Source organism: Anser brachyrhynchus, assembly GCF_964034855.1.
Source record: "Anser brachyrhynchus genome assembly, chromosome: 1".
Lineage (NCBI taxonomy): Eukaryota > Metazoa > Chordata > Aves > Anseriformes > Anatidae > Anser > Anser brachyrhynchus.
This window is the reverse complement of record NC_137694.1, coordinates 101188980-101206981: the sequence shown is the minus strand read 5'-3', so window position 1 is coordinate 101206981 and position 18002 is coordinate 101188980. Positions and strand designations below refer to the sequence as shown.

Sequence of the window (18002 nt, the reverse complement as noted above, 5' to 3'; positions counted from 1 at the left end):
CTTAAGGATTAAGAAGTATTAGGAAATAATCTTATCAAGCCTACTTTTAAGATTGCCAAACTCATTCTAATTCTCAGTTCCTGTTTTGCTTGCTGATAGCTTTCCAAAGTCTTCATCTTCTGGGCTGAATTCTGCAAGATGTGGGGACCAGCTCCCTCCAACCCTGTAGCTTGCTTAGTCATTAATATCTGGACAATCTGAGTAGAGTGGATAATACTATCAAAACAAAGGAATAGCACTTCACAACCACTGTGATATCTGTATGTATAAGTAACAGTAAGAGATACAAAAATTAATTCCCAAGGATCGTGGGTTTTAATGTTTATATAGCTGCTCTTGTGTGACTGACCACTAAGAATACTGGTGAAACTGGTATCCATTAATGAGCTTTTAAATTCATATGTGGTTTAATTGGATAATATTATGTAAAAGTTACAGGCTTAACTCTTCAGAGCTGTTAAATTGCTTTAGAAGATAGGCTATAGGATTTCTTTAAATGCTGAATGCAAATGTCTGCCTTGTCTTTAAATAATAGTATGAAATGCAGCTTTAGTTCAGAGTAACTGATTTGATCAGTTTTTACTTCTTTGAGGAGTCTGTCGTTCATTTGTTCTAAAGGAGAGTGGCCTTTTGCTGTAGACATGTTAGAATGTCTAACATGGGAGGAAATGTCTAACACTGGGAAGAAGTGGAATGATGTTCAAACATTGCCCCTGCCTTAAGCTTGGCAAGTGACTTAGTCCTCAGAGCAGAGAGGACACCTTGTGGATATACTTTAAATGAGGTGTATGTGACAGATTCCCGCGTGCTTCAGTTCCTATCTAAATGGAGACTTGGGGCAATGCTTTTTTTTTCTCCTTCAGACTTTGTCTTTGTTTTACATCATAAATTTCTTGCAGAAGATGCTTTATCTTGCTGTATTAGAACAGCATTTAGTGTATCTAGGCCTGTCTCTGTGAACACCTTTCAGTCTGTCCTGAAATAATAATAATAAAAAAAAAACAGTAATTTGAAAAATGTAAATTGAAGTCACAGACTGCTGAAATAAAACTGCTTAAATCAATATATTCTTTGTAAAGGAGTACAAAGTAAAGCATTGTTTCACTTGTTGAAAATGTACATTAACCTTTGGGTTACTGTGGGTTTCTATATGCCATCAAAACAGCCCTGCTGTACAAAACATAAGGCACAGTGAATGACACATTGATTCAAATCTTGACAGAGCTATGACAGAACTTTATTCAGGCTCTTGTGTAAAAAGAGCTTGCAGAGAAAACATAAAAATCTCAAAAAGAAAAAACAACAACAAAAACTTACATAAGACTGAACTATGTGGGAAAGAAGCTGACTATGGAGGAAAACAGAGATTAATATCTCTGAAAAAAAAATGCCCAGAGGTACTAGATATGTAGCGTATACCCTTTTTGCAAGTGTTTAGGCCTCATAAAGAGATAAATCATGTTACTAGAGGACTGTAATTTAAACACTTTTTGACCTTCTCTAAATAGGTAATTCACCAGAAATATTGTTCATTAAATATTTTATTTAGTCCCAATTATAATTAGAACTTGCACAACAGTTATAGCTTTGAACATAAACATGAGTAACTGATAGTTCTTGGAGCTAGAGATAGATTCTGTGTTGGCTGCTCCATCAATATGAATTTAACATTCAAATCTGATAAAAAAGAAATAATTTCTCTTTTGGTGCTAAACTTCACATTAGGATTTAAGAGACCCAGATTTTGTTCCTAAACATGCAACTGATTCTTTAAATAATCTTGTTTCATTTGTTTTCTGTATGTATAAAGTTACTCTGTCTGCCTTTTGAAAAGGGTTTCATAGAAATCAGCTAAAAAACATTATCAAAACCTGAATTATGAGTTGCAATAGCTCTGCTTTTTCCACAAAGGGGTCCTGAACATGCTCACCTTTTAAAGATACTGCTTCTTATGTTACAGCTCTTAGTGTCATTGAGTGCTAATTCAATAACTGAGCTTTACTTTAGAGGATTTTTTTTACACTATCATATTATTAAGGGTCCCAATAGCTCAGGAAATAATGTATTTACGAGCCCTTACATTGGTATTAGTTGTCCTGCTGTTGACTTGTTCAACTAGATGACAAAGTGTGTATTACCTTTACTTAGTGGAGAGACATCGCAAGAAGAAGATTAATGCTGGGATAAACAGAATTGGAGAACTCATTCCCTGCTCTCCAGCACTCAAGCAGGTAAGTGTTCATTCAGAGGTACGTAGAAGTTTCCTGTAAAATGCTTGTGTGTTTCCTTGTCCATAGAAGTATAAATACTTATTTTGCTATTTGTCTTACAAAGAACACGAAACTGTCTGAATTAACATGCTTGAAATCTTACTAGGTCTTAGTAGTATTTAAAAAAGATACATGTAATAGAATTCCTTTTTAGAAGTACAGGGCCACATTAATGTAATTGTACAGATTTTGAGCTTCATATCTGAAGGTGTTGCACATAACTGTTGAAGGAATGAGTTGGACATGTGACTGACCAACTTTCTCTTTGATTCACATTTGCGATATTTTTGAGAAGGCATAAGACAGACTCATTTGCCCATAGCCATCTAGTCATCTTGCCGATGTCTGCCTTTCTGTCTGATCCACAGCTTCCCAAAGTTCTCATTAAGGGCGCCTGAACATTACTAACAACAGAAGATAAAAAAAAAAAACAAACTGTCCCAGCTGCTGCCTTTTCTGTGTTGACCAAATACCTGTTCGCTCTCTCCTCTGATGAAAGGGTGGCAGGATGGACAGAAGTAGGTTGGATCTGGCCAGTGGGTTGCTGGTTGGATTGTGCATCTCCTGTTTGTCAAGTTGTTCTTTACTGTTTAATACAGTCTTTACAATGCTCAACTAGTGAAAGCTATGGGTTAAGCAAAATCATTTTTCAGGTCATTCTCCAGTCCCTCCTCTGCCCTTTGCTGGTGATTGCTTAATGTCGTAAGATGTAAATTGAATTGCATGTACGTTTATTTCCGTAGTCTTCGATATAATGAGATGAAAGCAATTCTGAAAGTTGAATGCTAATAGTGAGGTAAGACAGTGTCCTTGTGAGAGATGAAAAGACAAAATGACAAAGGCTGACGCACAGAAGCATCTTTTTCCAGACAGAACAATCTACAGCAGAGACTATTACTACAGAACAGCAGAACAAGAAAGAAAATGAGAAGTTTAGCAGGCAGAATAAACATTATCTTACAAAAAGAAGATGGTGGAAAGGTTATGGTATGTTTATTCATCCCGTATTATCCAGTATATTAGTTTCAAAATTATGCAAACGCTTCCCTGGATAATTGTTCTGTGATTGCTTCTTTCCTAATAAAATATGTATGAAGCAGCGTCCTGGAAATTTCAAGTGGTGTATATGTTTATTAGTGAACAAGAATGATGCTTGCTGCTTGGATTCTGTGGCTTAGTATTTAGGTTTTGGCATCAGAAAAGTTTCAGCTCCATCATGAAACATTCAGTTCTTTAAAAACTCACAGCATTTTAAGGTCAGTATCACCCATGAAATTTCTGGTTCATCTTTTAAAAAACAAAGAACGAAAAAAACTACATTCAGAGAATCATTCAGGTTTTTTAAAAATGAAGACTGTTGGAACAAATGCAAGATCTATTGTTGGTAGATCCAATAATGATGAGGTTTTTCCTAATTTTTTCTTTGTTTTTCCTTTAAAGAGCAAGAACATGATCCTGGACCAAGCCTTTAAGTATATTACAGAAATGAAAAGACAGAATGATGAACTTCTGTTAAATGGAGGGAACAATGAACAGGGTAAATAAAGATTTCACTGGAGGCTTTAGAATTTCTGTCACTTCTTTCCAATGTGTGTCTGTTAGTATTTGCTAACAATGAAGCCCGGGACTCAACAGACTTGATGAATCCCAAGACATGCATGCAGGAAAAATACATCCACTTAGAATAACTTGAAACAAGACGTAAAGAAAAGCCCAAGTGCATGTTCTTGTACATAGCTATGAGATATAAAGAAATCATATTGTGATGTAAAGTAAAGAGCTCACAGATAATGCAGTATGATCTAGCAGATTCCATCCTGATGTATTCTACTGTAACGCGCAGAACAATTTCTGACATTGTTAGATTTTTTTTGTTGGAAAAATGGGGTTTCCTTCATGCATATTCTTTTTTTCTCCTTTCAAATACTTTGAAGGTAGTAACAATCTACTTTATAAAAGTATAATACATCATATAGATTCTTATTTAACAGATGCATAAAAATACAGTGACGGAGATATGACAGAAATAATCTCAGAGCTAATGTTGTGGTTTGTAGTTTTTATTTCTCCACATACAATAGAATTCTATTAAATAGTTCATCTTGTTGATGTAATTGCATTTGACAAGCCTAGTTGATTTTCCTAGATAGGTGAGCTGTCTCCAAGTGCTGTTTTTTGTGGCTTTACATAAGTGCATTGTATTTAGTTTTGCATATCATTTTCATATATAATGAAACTTAGTGTCCTGGAAAGTCATGAGATTACCGATTCAATAAAACTAATTTTAGTGCCTGCAAAGGATCAGGAAAAAAAAACAAGATAGATCACCATGTTTGTTTTTCATTTGGTAATTAAATGATTAGTGTTTGTGGGTTTTTTGTTTTATTTTTTAACTAATTAACATATTTAACTATTGGTAGTGGAGTAGCCTGTGGGTTTCATTAGTTTCCTGCTCAGTTGAAGGGTTTACCAGGATACTCTTAATTTACATTATTTTAACCATTTGAAGTTATTATTATAATCCATACATTGTTAGTAATGTATTTCAATATTGCATAGAACTTACTCTCCAAATCATGTGGTAGTATTACCTGGTATTTGCACAGGTGCTGAAGTAATGGATTGCTCTCACTGTTTTGTAGCTGAAGAGATAAAAAAACTCCGGAAACAATTGGATGAACTTCAGAAGGAAAACGGGAGATATATCGAACTACTGAAAGCAAATGATATTTGCCTGTATGATGATCCTACAATCCACTGGAAGGGGAATCTCAAAAATGCAAAGGTTTCAGTTGTTATTCCTGGTGATCAGGTTCAAAAGAACATCATCGTCTATTCAAATGGGAGTCAACCCAATGGAAATAACCAGGGAGCATCTGTCCAGGGAATAACGTTTAATGTTAGTCATAATTTACAAAAACAAACAGCCAATGTTGTGCCAGTTCAGAGAACTTGCAACTTAGTGACTCCTGTGACGATTTCTGGTATTTACCCTGCAGAAAACAAGCCACGGTCTCAGAGTACGGTTTCTCCACTGGCACCCACTCAGCCAGTCCCAGCAGGGAATGTTCTTGAGCTTTCCACCCTAGAGAATGAGCAAGGTGTGCTTGCTACTGCCAGCTCACAGAGCACTTCTCAATCTGGAACAGAACAGGAACTACAGAGTTCTCTAAGTAATACATCACAGAATGATCAAAATCTCTCCAAAAGTAAAAATGATGAGGGGTGCCCGAAATTAATGAAGAAAACACTCCTGCAGGGAATCAGCCTTCCTTCCAGTGCCTCCACGGAAGCCTCTCAAGTTCAACAGGTGAATGCAACCTGTTCAAAAACACCCAATTCTAGGAATGAATTTCAAGAAGGCTGTGTAATTTCAAACAGTGACACAGCTTGCGTGCCATCTGTGAGACTGTCTAGTACAGATAGCTTTTCCTCTGTAAATGTCCTCAAAAGTACAGACTTGGTAAGTAGTGCTGGAATGCCTGTGACTTCTGCAGCAGAAGGAATTAAGGCTGTAACGGCAATAAGCACTCTGCCTGCCAGTCCCCTAGAGAACTGCTGGTCTTTTTCAGGCTCTACAGGTGTTGGCGCTTCAGACTTGAAAAACATGAGTAGCCTTACACGGATGCCTTCAGCTGGAAACACACAGACCACGTGGACAACTTTGCAGCTAGCAGGAAATACTGTTCAGCCACTAAGCCAAACACCATCCAGTATGATGACTGCGCTACTAAATGAGCCAGTTAATGGCGCTGGTACTGTATCTCCTGCTCACAGCAGGCCTTTGACCACAAGCATTAGTCTAAATACTTCTCTGCCTGGAGATGTGCAGGCAGCTGAACAAATTGTAGTTACCTTGCCCTCATGTCCGTCCTTACCTATGCAGCCATTAATCAGCCAGCCACAGGTTAAAACTCAGGCTGCAGGAAATATCCTTTCATTAAATTCAGCTATGCAGGTAATTCAAATGGCTCAGCCAGTTGCGTCAGCCGTAACAGGAGCACCAGCCAACCAGAATGTCATAATTCTCCAGCCTCCAAACACCACTCCATGCCCTCCAATCATGAGAGCAGAAGTTCCTAGCCAAAATGTCAGTCAACAAATTGTAATTATACAAGCTGCTAGTCAGAATCCTCTTCCTCTCCTCTCTGCCCAGCCTTCTGCTTCAGTAAGAGTTCCCATGAATGGGCCTACTGCAATCGCAAACTCTAGCAACTCTGTACAAAATTCCCCTCTTCCACAGACTTTTGGAGGGAAACACCTTGTTCATATATTACCAAGACCATCCTCTTTGCCATCTTCTAGCTCTACACAAACATTTTCAGTTACAATGTCAAATCAACAGCATCCTCAAACTATCTCATTAAATGGGCAGCTTTTTGCATTGCAGCCTGTGATGTCTTCATCTGGAGCTGCAAATCAAGCCCCTATGCAAATTATTCAACCCACCACCAGCGAAGATCCAAATACCAATGTTGCCCTCAATACATTTGGTGCTTTAGCTAACCTCAATCAAAGCATATCACAAATGGCTGGACAAAGCTGCTTACACTTGTCTCTCAGCCACCCTGCCAATCCCACAACTGTCCATAACCAGATCGCCACAGTTAACTGTGTGTCATTACCAACTTCGGTGGCATCTGCAATATCTGCAGAGGGTTCAGTATTAACTAGTGCATCTAATTCAATAAATGCTTCCCCCAAAAAAGCTGCTGCTGGTTTGCCATCTAATACAAAATCAAAAAGGACAAACAAAAAGCCGAGTACTAAAAAACACCTAGCAGTCAACAGTAAAGTTTCCTGTCCAGCAATTCCTTGCAAAGATGCGGGGAAGGTAGATTGTGCTCCTGTGGAAACTGTGTCAAAGCATGCAAACGGTGAGGGGCTGTCTGAAAACATGCCGGCAGCATCGCAAGCTTTAGCTACGTCGCAGGCGAGTGGTGTGGCAGCACCAAGTGGCACGAGCATTTCTGACTGTCATTCCAAAGAGTCTGAGTGCTCTGAGCAGGCAGCCGGATCCTGCCCTGTGCCAGAGCTGCCGTCGGCAGAGCTGCCGGCTTCCTCGCCCCTGCAGCCCACGGTGTCTGAACCATTGGTGCTGGACCCGCCGGCTGCCAAAGATGCTGCTCCTCTCCCGCAGGCGCGTCGGTCTCAGAGCAATCCACCTACTGCCTCTGCCTTGTCAGAGTCTTCTGCTCCCTGTGAACCCCCTGGTACCTTAACGACTTCTCGTACTGAAGCACATATGACAAATTCTCAGGTTGCTGGGATGACAGCAGCACAGAGCAGCGCAGCAGACCATACTTCCAAAGCAGGAGCAATTTCGGAGTCCTGCAATGTTGCACAGGATTCTTCAATTATCATGCAAGATGCAGACTTGTTAGAGGGGCAGGGTCTAACCAAAATGCTGTCTGATCTCACAAAAGAAAGTACAGCTGAGGAAAAAAACTCTTCTTTTACGGTTCAGGGGGAGCATTCTAATTTTCCCATGGAAAACTCTAAATCAGCGGAATCAAATGTTGATTTGCCTGAGAAGCAGGAACTTTTGTTAATGAACTCAGAGGGAGATTCTCTCTCCCAGCATCACACCTGCATTTCTGATCAGGAAGTAGTTAGTGCTTCCCTAATTGCCAGCAGGCAGGCAGACTCCCCAATGTCAACCAGTTCTGGTAGCAGTCGAGGCTTCTCAGTGGCGTCGATGTTGCCAGATACCACCAGAGAAGATGTTACAAGCAGCACATCAACCAGTACATGTAACAACTGCACATTTTCAGAACAACCCGACATTGTAGCTCTTGCAGCAAGAGCTATTTTTGATCAAGAAAACCTCGAGAAAGGTGGAGGAGGAATACAAGTTAATATGAGGGATGCCATCTCTAAGTCAACTGAGGTTGCATCTTTGGAGAGAGAACAACCGACTTTTAAACCTTTACCAGCGAAAGAAAGCAATGCAGGGCCATTAGAAACAGCATCAAACAAATTCAGTGCTCAGGATACAGTGCAAACAAATGTTGATAGACAAGTTGAAAAACCAAGCTGTTCTGTAGGAGGTGTGGAAACCTCAAACACTTCTTTGCAGATTTCAGCCTCCCAGTCACCAAGCATAACCAGTTTAAGCGTGAATAATCTAATACACCAGAGTCGCATTGTCCATCCCCTTGTGAGTTGCTCAAGTTTATCCCAGCCTTCAGAGCCACCAAGTGTTCCTGCAACGGTGAGTCTCTCCCTTCCATCTAGTTCATATGTCAACCAGTCTCCAGGACCAGCTATGATGAATGAATACGCTCAGGAGCAACTGAATGCTATTAGGGCAAACACCATGCAGGCTCCCCAGCTGCAGGAATCACACTTAAAGCAGCAAGGCCATGAAGGTCGCAAAGACTCAGCCAAGCGGGCTGTTCAAGATGACCTTCTGCTCTCTACAGCAAAGAGGCAAAAGCAGTGCCAGACAGCACCTATAAGGCTCGAAGGCATGGCACTGATGAACCGAACACCAGAGAGCATTGCTGATCAAACGCAGATGCTAGTCAGTCAGATTCCTCCTAATTCATCAAATTCAGTGCCGTCAGTGAGCAATCAAGGGCACACGGATGGCCTTAATAGGTTATTCCCATCAAACAGCAACTTTGTAACACCAGCTTTGAGACAAACTGAAGTTCAGTGCAGCTCTCAAACATCAGTTTCAGAACAGCAAGGTCAAGCAGGGCAGCACTTGCAGCCGATTCAGCACGGTCCTTCTCAAGGCATATCTCATCTTCACAGTAATCATCCATACTTAAAACAACAGCAGGCTGGACAGTTAAGAGAAAGGCACCACTTGTATCAGCTGCAGCACCATGTCACTCATGGGGAAAACTCAGTCCACTCTCAACCCCATGGTGTCCACCAGCAGCGAACAATACAGCAGGAGGTGCAAATGCAAAAGAAACGAAATCTTATCCAGGGAAGCCAAGCCACACAACTTTCTCTACAGCAGAAACACCATGGAAGTGATCAGACACGACAAAAAGGTGGTCAGCCTCATCCTCACCACCAGCAAATGCAGCAGCAGATGCAGCAGCACTTTGGAGCTCCTCAGCCTGAAAAGAACTGTGAAAATCCCGCAACAAGCAGAAACCACCATAACCACCCTCAGAGCCATATAAACCAGGAAATTATGCATCAACAGCAACAAGATGTTAGCAGCAGACAGCAAGGTTCAGCTTCTGAACATGTGTCAGGGCATAATCAGATGCAGAGGCTTATGACCTCGAGGGGCTTAGAGCAGCAAATGGTGTCCCAGGCAAGTATTGTAACCAGACCATCAGATATGACTTGCACTCCTCATAGGCAGGAGAGAAACAGAGTCTCCAGCTACTCTGCTGAAGCACTCATCGGGAAGACACCCTCTAATTCAGAACAGAGAATAGGAATATCTCTTCAAGGCCCTAGAGTTTCTGACCAGCTTGAAATGAGAAGCTATCTAGATGTTTCTAGAAATAAAGGGTTGGTCATTCATAATATGCAGGGCCGTATATCTGTTGATCATACAGTTGGCTCAGATGTGCAACGGCTTTCTGATTGTCAGACATTTAAGCCAGCAGGACCCAATCAACAACCAACAGGCAATTTTGATGTACAAGCCTCAAGGAACAGTGAAATTGGTAATTCTGTGTCATCCCTCAGGGGCATGCAGTCGCAAGCTTTCCGAATTGGTCAAAATACTGGGCCGTCTATAGAAAGACAGAAGAGATTGCCTTACCAGCCAGTACAGGGTATTCCAACAGGAAATACCCTTCCATCAAGGGAAAATGAAAATACATGCCACCAAAGTTTTATGCAGAGTTTACTTGCCCCTCACCTTGGAGAGCAAGTTAGTGGAAGCCAAAGATCACTCCCAGAGCATCAAAGGAATACGCAGTGTGGTGCGTCCTCCACGATCGAGTACAACTGTCCCCCAGCGCGAGAGAGCGTCCACATCCGAAGAGATGGTGATGGTCAGAATAGGGAAAGCTGTGACATGTCTATCGGTTCAATTAACACAAGGAACAGTTCTTTAAATATTCCTTTCTCAAGTTCTTCTTCTTCGGGAGATATTCAGGGTCGAAATACAAGCCCAAACATTTCTGTACAGAAGTCCAATCCCATGAGGATGACCGAGAGTCATGGAACGAAGAGTCACATGAATACACCTGTTTCTAGCAACATGCATGGAGTCGTGAGGTCCACTCACCCTCACCCTGCAGTTTCTCATGGAAATGGTGAACAAGGGCAACCATCCGTTCGTCAGCCAAATTCTTCAGTTACTCAGCGATCGAGGCATCCTCTGCAAGATAATGGAGGCTCTAAAATACGTCAGCCTGAAAGGAACCGATCTGGAAATCAAAGACATGGAAATGTCTTTGACCCTAGTCTTCCCCATCTTCCCCTGTCTACCAGTGGCAGTATGATCCTCGGGCGCCAGCAGTCGGCGATAGAAAAAAGAGGAAGCATTGTCCGCTTTATGTCTGATGGCCCTCAGGTGTCTAATGATAACGCAGCCCCTGACCAACACACGCTCTCTCAGAACTTTGGCTTCCCTTTTATTCCAGAGGGTGGCATGAATCCACCAATAAATGCCAATGCATCTTTCATCCCACCAGTTACTCAGCCTAGTGCCACTCGAACACCAGCCCTAATCCCAGTCGATCCTCAAAATACGCTGCCATCCTTCTACCCGCCATACTCTCCTGCCCATCCCACTCTTTCCAATGACATTTCTATCCCTTACTTTCCCAATCAAATGTTTCCTAATCCAAGCACAGAAAAGCCAAGTAGTGGAGGTTTGAACAATCGATTTGGATCCATTTTGTCCCCTCCCCGGCCTGTTGGTTTTGCTCAGCCGAGTTTTCCTTTGCTTCCGGATATGCCGCCCATGCACATGACCAATACGTCACACTTATCCAATTTTAACTTGACGTCTTTGTTTCCAGAAATAGCCACAGCTCTTCCTCCAGATGGTTCAGCAATGTCGCCTTTGCTTTCCATTGCAAACACATCTGCTTCAGATTCTTCCAAGCAGTCATCAAACCGACCTGCCCACAATATAAGCCATATTCTAGGTCACGATTGCAGTTCAGCTGTATGAAGACTGATAGACTGACTTCTAGTCTGATGCATTGTTTATATATTTAAGAAAAAGAAAACGGATCTTACTGGCATCCCTGAAGAGCCCATTCATAGCATCACTGTTTATTTGCCTAAACGTATGTATATGGGTACGTTTTGTATTTATATACACACTGTATTTCCATCCACCTTACTAACTTTAAAGCACCAGTGCCTATAGTAATGCTTACTTACAAGTAAATGGTAAGAATGCAACATTTAGAGCTGTGCAAATATTGATTGTTGATTTTACAACAATCAAGTCTGATGTCTGATTGTCCCAGGATAATCGCCACCTTCAGTAGTACTTGGATGTAAAGAAAGAATTGAGAACATCCGAACGAGAGATAGGAAAAAAAATGCTACAGATTTCAATTACAATGTGTTTACCTAAAACTAAAGACAAACTTGAAGTGGCTTGGGTTTCTCTTCTTCCTTTGAAAAATATTTTCAGGAGCCTCATAACAAGTCAAGTCTGTGTTAATCCAGCATTATTTGATAAAGCCATTTGTTGTGCAGCTTTTGTCTCTTTGAAGCTTGTCACATACACTTGACTTAAGGCTGACATTACCTGGCAAAAATTACTGTGTTTCTATGGTCAGCAATTAAAAATACTGTTTTAGAAAATTGACATTTCTTTAAAAAATGACTTTCTGTTTCTAAGACAAAATTTGTTTGGATCTGTTTTAACAATGGCATCTGTTACTGCTGAACTTGGTCAACGTTTTAATGTAGCTTACTACCCCTGCTGGTGTAGTCAGCAGAGACAGCAGCCCTGTTTGTTGCCATTTCATTGTTCATATGCTGCAAGTTACCTCAGGGTGTTTCTTGAACCTTGTTTAGCACCTTCTTAACGTCTTTTTTTTTTTTTTCTTTCTCCTCTTTTGGCCCATGCTCAAACACCAGCTTTCTGGTTTCTAGGAGTGACAGCCCTCTGTTGTATTGAACAGCACATAGGAGGAGCACTGAGCCCATGGCATCCCACAAAATTAATGGGGATCCTCGTGGGCACAGCAGCTACTTAACACTGCCAACAGCGTCGGGGCCTAATTTAATATCAGTACTTTGCACTTGAATGCACCTTTTGTCTAAACCCGTATGATTGTGGGTGAAGGAAGAACATGAATGTGTCAAGATTGAAATATTGCATACCAGGAAGACGTGGTTTGAGCATTGTGAGGAAGGGGGGACGTGTTTGTGCGTGCATGAAGGACAGAACGAATGTGTGTGTGCTAGCTTAGTCTCTGGTATACTTCTACAGATTTTGATCCCATTTCATTTAAGGGAGAGGGAAGAACTAGGTAAGTTTTATTTATTTAATGGCTCTGCGATGTGATTTTTCTTTTATTTTTAAGTGCATGGAAATACCATTCCAGATTATATTCTTCAAATAGCATAGTAACTTCAGGTTTCCTCATATGCAATCATCCCACACCTGGCTGAGAGGCTTTAGCATAGAAGAGAATTGGGCAAAATAGAATGTAGTCTACCCTGGTGATGTCTCCATTCTTAAAACGTGGGGTATCACAGTATCACAGTATCACAGATTTCTAGGTTGGAAGAGACCTCAAGATCATCGAGTCCAACCTCCGACCTAACACTAAGTACTCCACTAAACCATATTGCTAAGCTCTACATCTAAACGTCTTTTAAAGACCTCCAGGGATGGTGACTCCACCACCTCCCTGGGCAGCCCGTTCCAATGCTTAATAACCCTTTCGGTAAAGAAGTACTTCCTAACATCCAACCTAAACCTCCCCTGTCGCAACTTTCGCCCATTCCCCCTCGTCCTGTCACCAGGCATGCGGGAGAACAGACCAACCCCCACCTCTCTACAGCCTCCTTTAAGGTAACTGTAGAGAGCGATGAGGTCTCCCCTGAGCCTCCTCTTCTCCAGGCTGAACAAGCCCAGCTCCCTCAGCCGCTCCTCGTAAGACTTGTTCTCCAGACCCCTCACCAGCTTGGTCGCCCTTCTCTGGACTCGCTCGAGCACGTCCATGTCCTTCCTGTAGCGAGGGGCCCAAAACTGAACACAGTACTCAAGGTGCGGCCTCACCAGAGCCGAGTACAGGGGCACAATCACTTCCCTAGCTCTGCTGGCCACACTGCTTCTTATACAGGCCAGGATGCTGTTGGCCTTCTTGGCCACCTGAGCACACTGCTGACTCATATTCAGCCGACTATCAACCAGTATTCCCAGGTCCTTCTCGGCCAGGCAGCTTTCCAGCCACTCATCTCCCAGCCTGTAGCTCTGCTTGGGGTTGTTGCGCCCCAGGTGCAGGACCCGGCACTTGGCCTTGTTGAACTTAATGTTTTGATGTTTTCCTGCAAAGCTAAGTAAAATGGTTCTGCTTCAAACAGGGGATCACCTTTTAATTCAGATGGGGAGTATCTTTAGGACACTAAATGTAAGTGGTGGTTCACTATTTTTGTGTTTATTAAAACTAACTGATGGAATATTTATTTTACTTCAGAGCAAGCCTGCTTTACTGTACTTGCCACAGAACAGTAGCATGTGGTCCATGCAAAGCAGTAGCCTTAGGAATGACTGTCAGTCCTCAGCACTGACTGAGCAAACTGCAGGTCTGCGTTTTGTCTGATTGGACCAGACTGGTTTCCCCTAAATTCTGTAGATCCCAAATGGGCTGTGTCAGGTGGTGGAAATGTGTTCCCTAACATGTCATGGATCCATGGGTTGTGGGTGCTAGAGACAGGAGGGTTGTCTCAGCAGTGGCACCGTTTGTTACTGGGTATTCTGTGCAGAGGAATGCAAAAGAGCCATTCTTATTCTCTTTAAGTGGCATTTGTTATGAGTAAGCGTATTTGGCTTTCAAGACAAAGTAGTGAGAAGTTAAGCCCTGGTTTACAGGACTTTACTTAAAGATGTTAATCCTGCTCATCCCTCATGTCGTACTGCATTAGTTTCCTCTGCTGGAAAAGCTCCACTGCTCCATGATGTCTTTCAAAACTGGAGAGAGCCTGTAAGCTTACATGGATATATTTCTTCCTTTATATTGATTTCACTATTAATTTCACTGGTGTTGTATCAAGGTTTAAAGCGATCATGAGTATTCAGTATAGAACGTATTGTTTGTGTTGGGTTTTAGTGTTTTTTATCTTTTGTTTTTTAAGGTGTGCATTGTTTTCTGAACAGGCAGTAACTGCATCAGGAACTTTCGTGTGCCCCTTTTCTGTGTACAAAGATGACCAAAAAAGCAATCTTATTCACAGGATACCTGTAGTGCAGGCCATTACCACAGAGGCATTTCAGTGGTGTAAAGACTGTGATTTTGCAGCAACTGCACAGTTTCCTGGTGCGTGGCTTAAAACTAATCACCGTATCACCTTCATTCTTCTCTAGAGGATTGTACCTTGCGTTGCTGTTGCAGGGTGCGGTAGTTCCCATACCATGCTGCTTCACGGTCTTTCTCAGGGCTTTTTATGAAAGCTGCTGAGACCAGGATGGAGACCAGTTCACTACCCTCATTGATCAGGGCGATTTCTGTTGACGTTCAGCCACGTGCCTGTAGGAGTATTTTTACATGCCATAAATGATGCCAAACGATCCAGATGTCATTCACGTGGGATGAAAGAAAAGGTAGGAAGACCTAGCCTGAAGAGCTTCATATAAATCTGTTTGTCCAAATTCTATTATCTTCCCCCAAAATTCTGTTATTTTCACTGTTGACTGGCATTTAAATCAATTTAATTCAAGAAAAATTGGCTCTAATGCATAGTGGTTTGGTCTAATTGACAGTTGGGGATGGTCTTTGCTGTGTCTGGCCGGGTGCCCTGGTTTGAGAGTGACTTGTGGGCTTGCCATGGAGTTCAGTTTCTCACATTGGTGCTCACCTGCCTGTGGGAGGAACGTTTGATGGACTGGATAGTTTGCATCAAAAGAGAGGAAATGAGATGTTGAGTACTTTTGTTAGCTTTCAATTATGGAATTGCTTTGGTTTTCCTCTTCACTGTAAACTAATTGCCCCCGCCTTTCCATATGGACCAGGCGGCGACTCAGCTTCTTGCATTTTTTCCGGAGGCTGGTTCGGGCCTTTGGCACGTTGGTGCTTCAGCTTTCTGAGTGCTGGCCCTTTGCAAAGGCTTTGCTCTCAGCATGAGCAGTGAGGGGAATGTCTTTACTGTTGAGTTGAAAGAATATTTTTCTTTTTCCTCTTCCCCTAACATTGAAACCGTTTTGTGTATCAGGTTGATGAAATTTTAAGGAAGGCTTACCTTACCTCAGACCATGCTTTTTTGGGGGAAAAAAGTGTGTGAAAAAGGAGCTTCTGTAAGTTTTGCTGATGAAATAATTGCTCTACTTGTTGTCATAAGAATTCTATAGGCAAATGCATTTTATTCAGCAAACTTCTATAATGCCAAGAAGAATGACTTGGTATTTTAAAGATCTCTTGTTTTTAAAAATATATTTGGAAAAGGTTTCGTGGTTTTAATTGTAATTTATTGTTCTGAGAGTGGAATTGTTTCTTCCAGAACGGTTCCACTGTATCTTTCTGAAGGCTGCTTACTCTAAGTGGGGGTTTGCTTTGTATTTGAAGAGAGGAAGAATACTCCATATTGGTTAATTTAACAAAAGTAGTAGCAAAAGGGAAATGTTCAGAACTACCTCTGGGGTGGGACTGCCACAGTGAACAAGCATTGTGCATCTGTGGCTTTCAGCTTGTCCTAAACGAGTTCAACAAACGATAGCAAATGGGCATAGGGCTGAATTGCATGTATTTTAATGTAATCCTTGATTAATCCCTTAAGAAACCTGGGTGAATACGAGCAGAATCAGATTAAGTTGAAAGCAGGCAATAAACAAGTAACGTATTAACATTTATGTAAGTTTGATTGAGAGAAAGGAGCTCATTTAAGCGCAGCTAAGGAAACAGAAATGACTTGAGTGTGTGTCTGAGCCATACTGGAGTGTGTCTGGTAGCTCCTGCTGCAGTCACTGGACTGCTGCCCAGGGGCAGAGCACCTCTCTGAAGAGAAATGCGCTGTGCTAGTACGGGGCCGCCACAAGTTTGCACAGATTGCCTACTGCACTTTAAAGCTGTGCTGCTGCTGCTGCGGTCGGTCACTATTGTTGTTGCAGAAACTAATCGTTTGGCAGGGCAACTGCAAAGGGCATTCCTAGAGAAAAGGTGTCATTTCATTATTTCTGATCTCCTGGTGTCTTTTTCACCTTGTTCAGAGGTACTTGTGCAGCCCTGGCTCAAGGACTTTGTCACGAATGCATGCCGCCATCTGTTTCTGGATGACTAAGTGTAGTCAGAAGCATTAAGAGCTGGGACCTTTCCCTCTTCCCCAGATAACTTTCATGCTTATCACTTCAATAACAATCTCACTTTGACTTGGAAAGAAAGAGTAGAATTGGATCTATTTATACCAAATTGATCAATCTTTGTGATACAGTGATGTAAGAAGCTCCATTCCCTATCACCTAACCTGTGTTTTCCTCTTATTTTCCTTTCTCCCACTGCCACCGACCCAGCACTGCCAGCAGCTGTGAGGACAGGCATGCCCGTGCAGACACAGGTTTGCACAGAACTCTGCCTTCAGCCTCCTGCTGCCTCTGCTGTCCTTAGAGTAGAGATAAGACCAACACTTTATTCCCACTTGTTACACTGAGAGCAAATTATTCTGTGAAGCAGTGATTTACCGGAAATGTTTGGTCATCATGATACAGAACAGTCTTCTCTCTGCTAAGAATCCTTACTTAGTTACATGAAAGCCACTTATTAGTTGCTGATACCAGTTTTTATACGATAATTTCAGAAGAAACCTAACTGAATTTTTACAAGTAGGTTCCAAGTTTGCAATATGCTGTGCAGTTTCAGCAATCACAAACGTGAAACAACCAAGACAGCAGTGGGTTGTACCCATGTTCCTGCCTGCTCACTGTGAGAAGGAAAGCAAAGATGGATTTTGCCACAGGAGATTAATCAAAGATGCTGTTGCCCTCCACAATGTAAATTATTTATATTCAGTCTAGAATTTTCTGCTGTGCTCTTGTTTTATACAGCTGTAAATTACTTGGATACAGCGCCACTGGAACGTCCTTACTATTTTGTAATGGAAAAAGGAAATCTGCAGTAGAATATATAATGAATGAACAGGAACATCATCTTGCAATTGTAAATAAGATCTTGTTCTGTTTATTTTGACATCTTTTTACAAATGTGTTGCATTTGGGTGTAAATATCCCAAACCATGACCTTGTTCAGAGTTCTGAGATTTCTATTGTTAAATGTAATACTTTGTTTAATAGCTGTAATAATTATTTGTATAGATATGAACATGATAGTATTTTATTAAAAAAAGGAAAAATGTTCCTTGAGTACTGTATTCTTTTTGGTGCAGCTTCTTTCCCTATTTAAAAAAAAAAAAAAAGTGAGATGGAAGGCTTTCAAGGTAAGTAAAAGTTTTGCTTTGAGAGTAGGAATTTACAGTTAGGCTTTTCCATCAATACATATTCACTACTATACTAGAATGATGTACCACTTTATTTGGATAGATATAAAACTGTTATCCAGAAGAAATGTGTATTCAATCTAAGTAATGCAGGGCAAATATTGTCCCTGCACAGGTGGCAGTCATCAG

General features: G+C 41.5%; 1 protein-coding gene across 15 annotated transcripts in view; it reads left to right on the top strand.

Annotated features, from left to right (window-relative positions):
• USF3 (upstream transcription factor family member 3) overlaps positions 1–17733 on the top strand; it is a 33059-nt gene extending 15326 nt beyond the window's left edge. For 9 of the 15 annotated variants that reach the window (XM_080597823.1, XM_080597834.1, XM_080597832.1 and 6 more), the window contains 3 exons: positions 2149–2231; positions 3711–3807; positions 4913–17733. In XM_080597823.1, the coding sequence (XP_080453949.1) occupies positions 2149–2231; positions 3711–3807; positions 4913–11376 (6644 nt within the window). In that variant the 3' untranslated portion in view covers positions 11377–17733. The other 6 variants (XM_080597824.1, XM_080597837.1, XM_080597825.1 and 3 more) reach the window with 5 other exon arrangements.
• Positions 17734–18002: the final 269 nt, after the last annotated feature.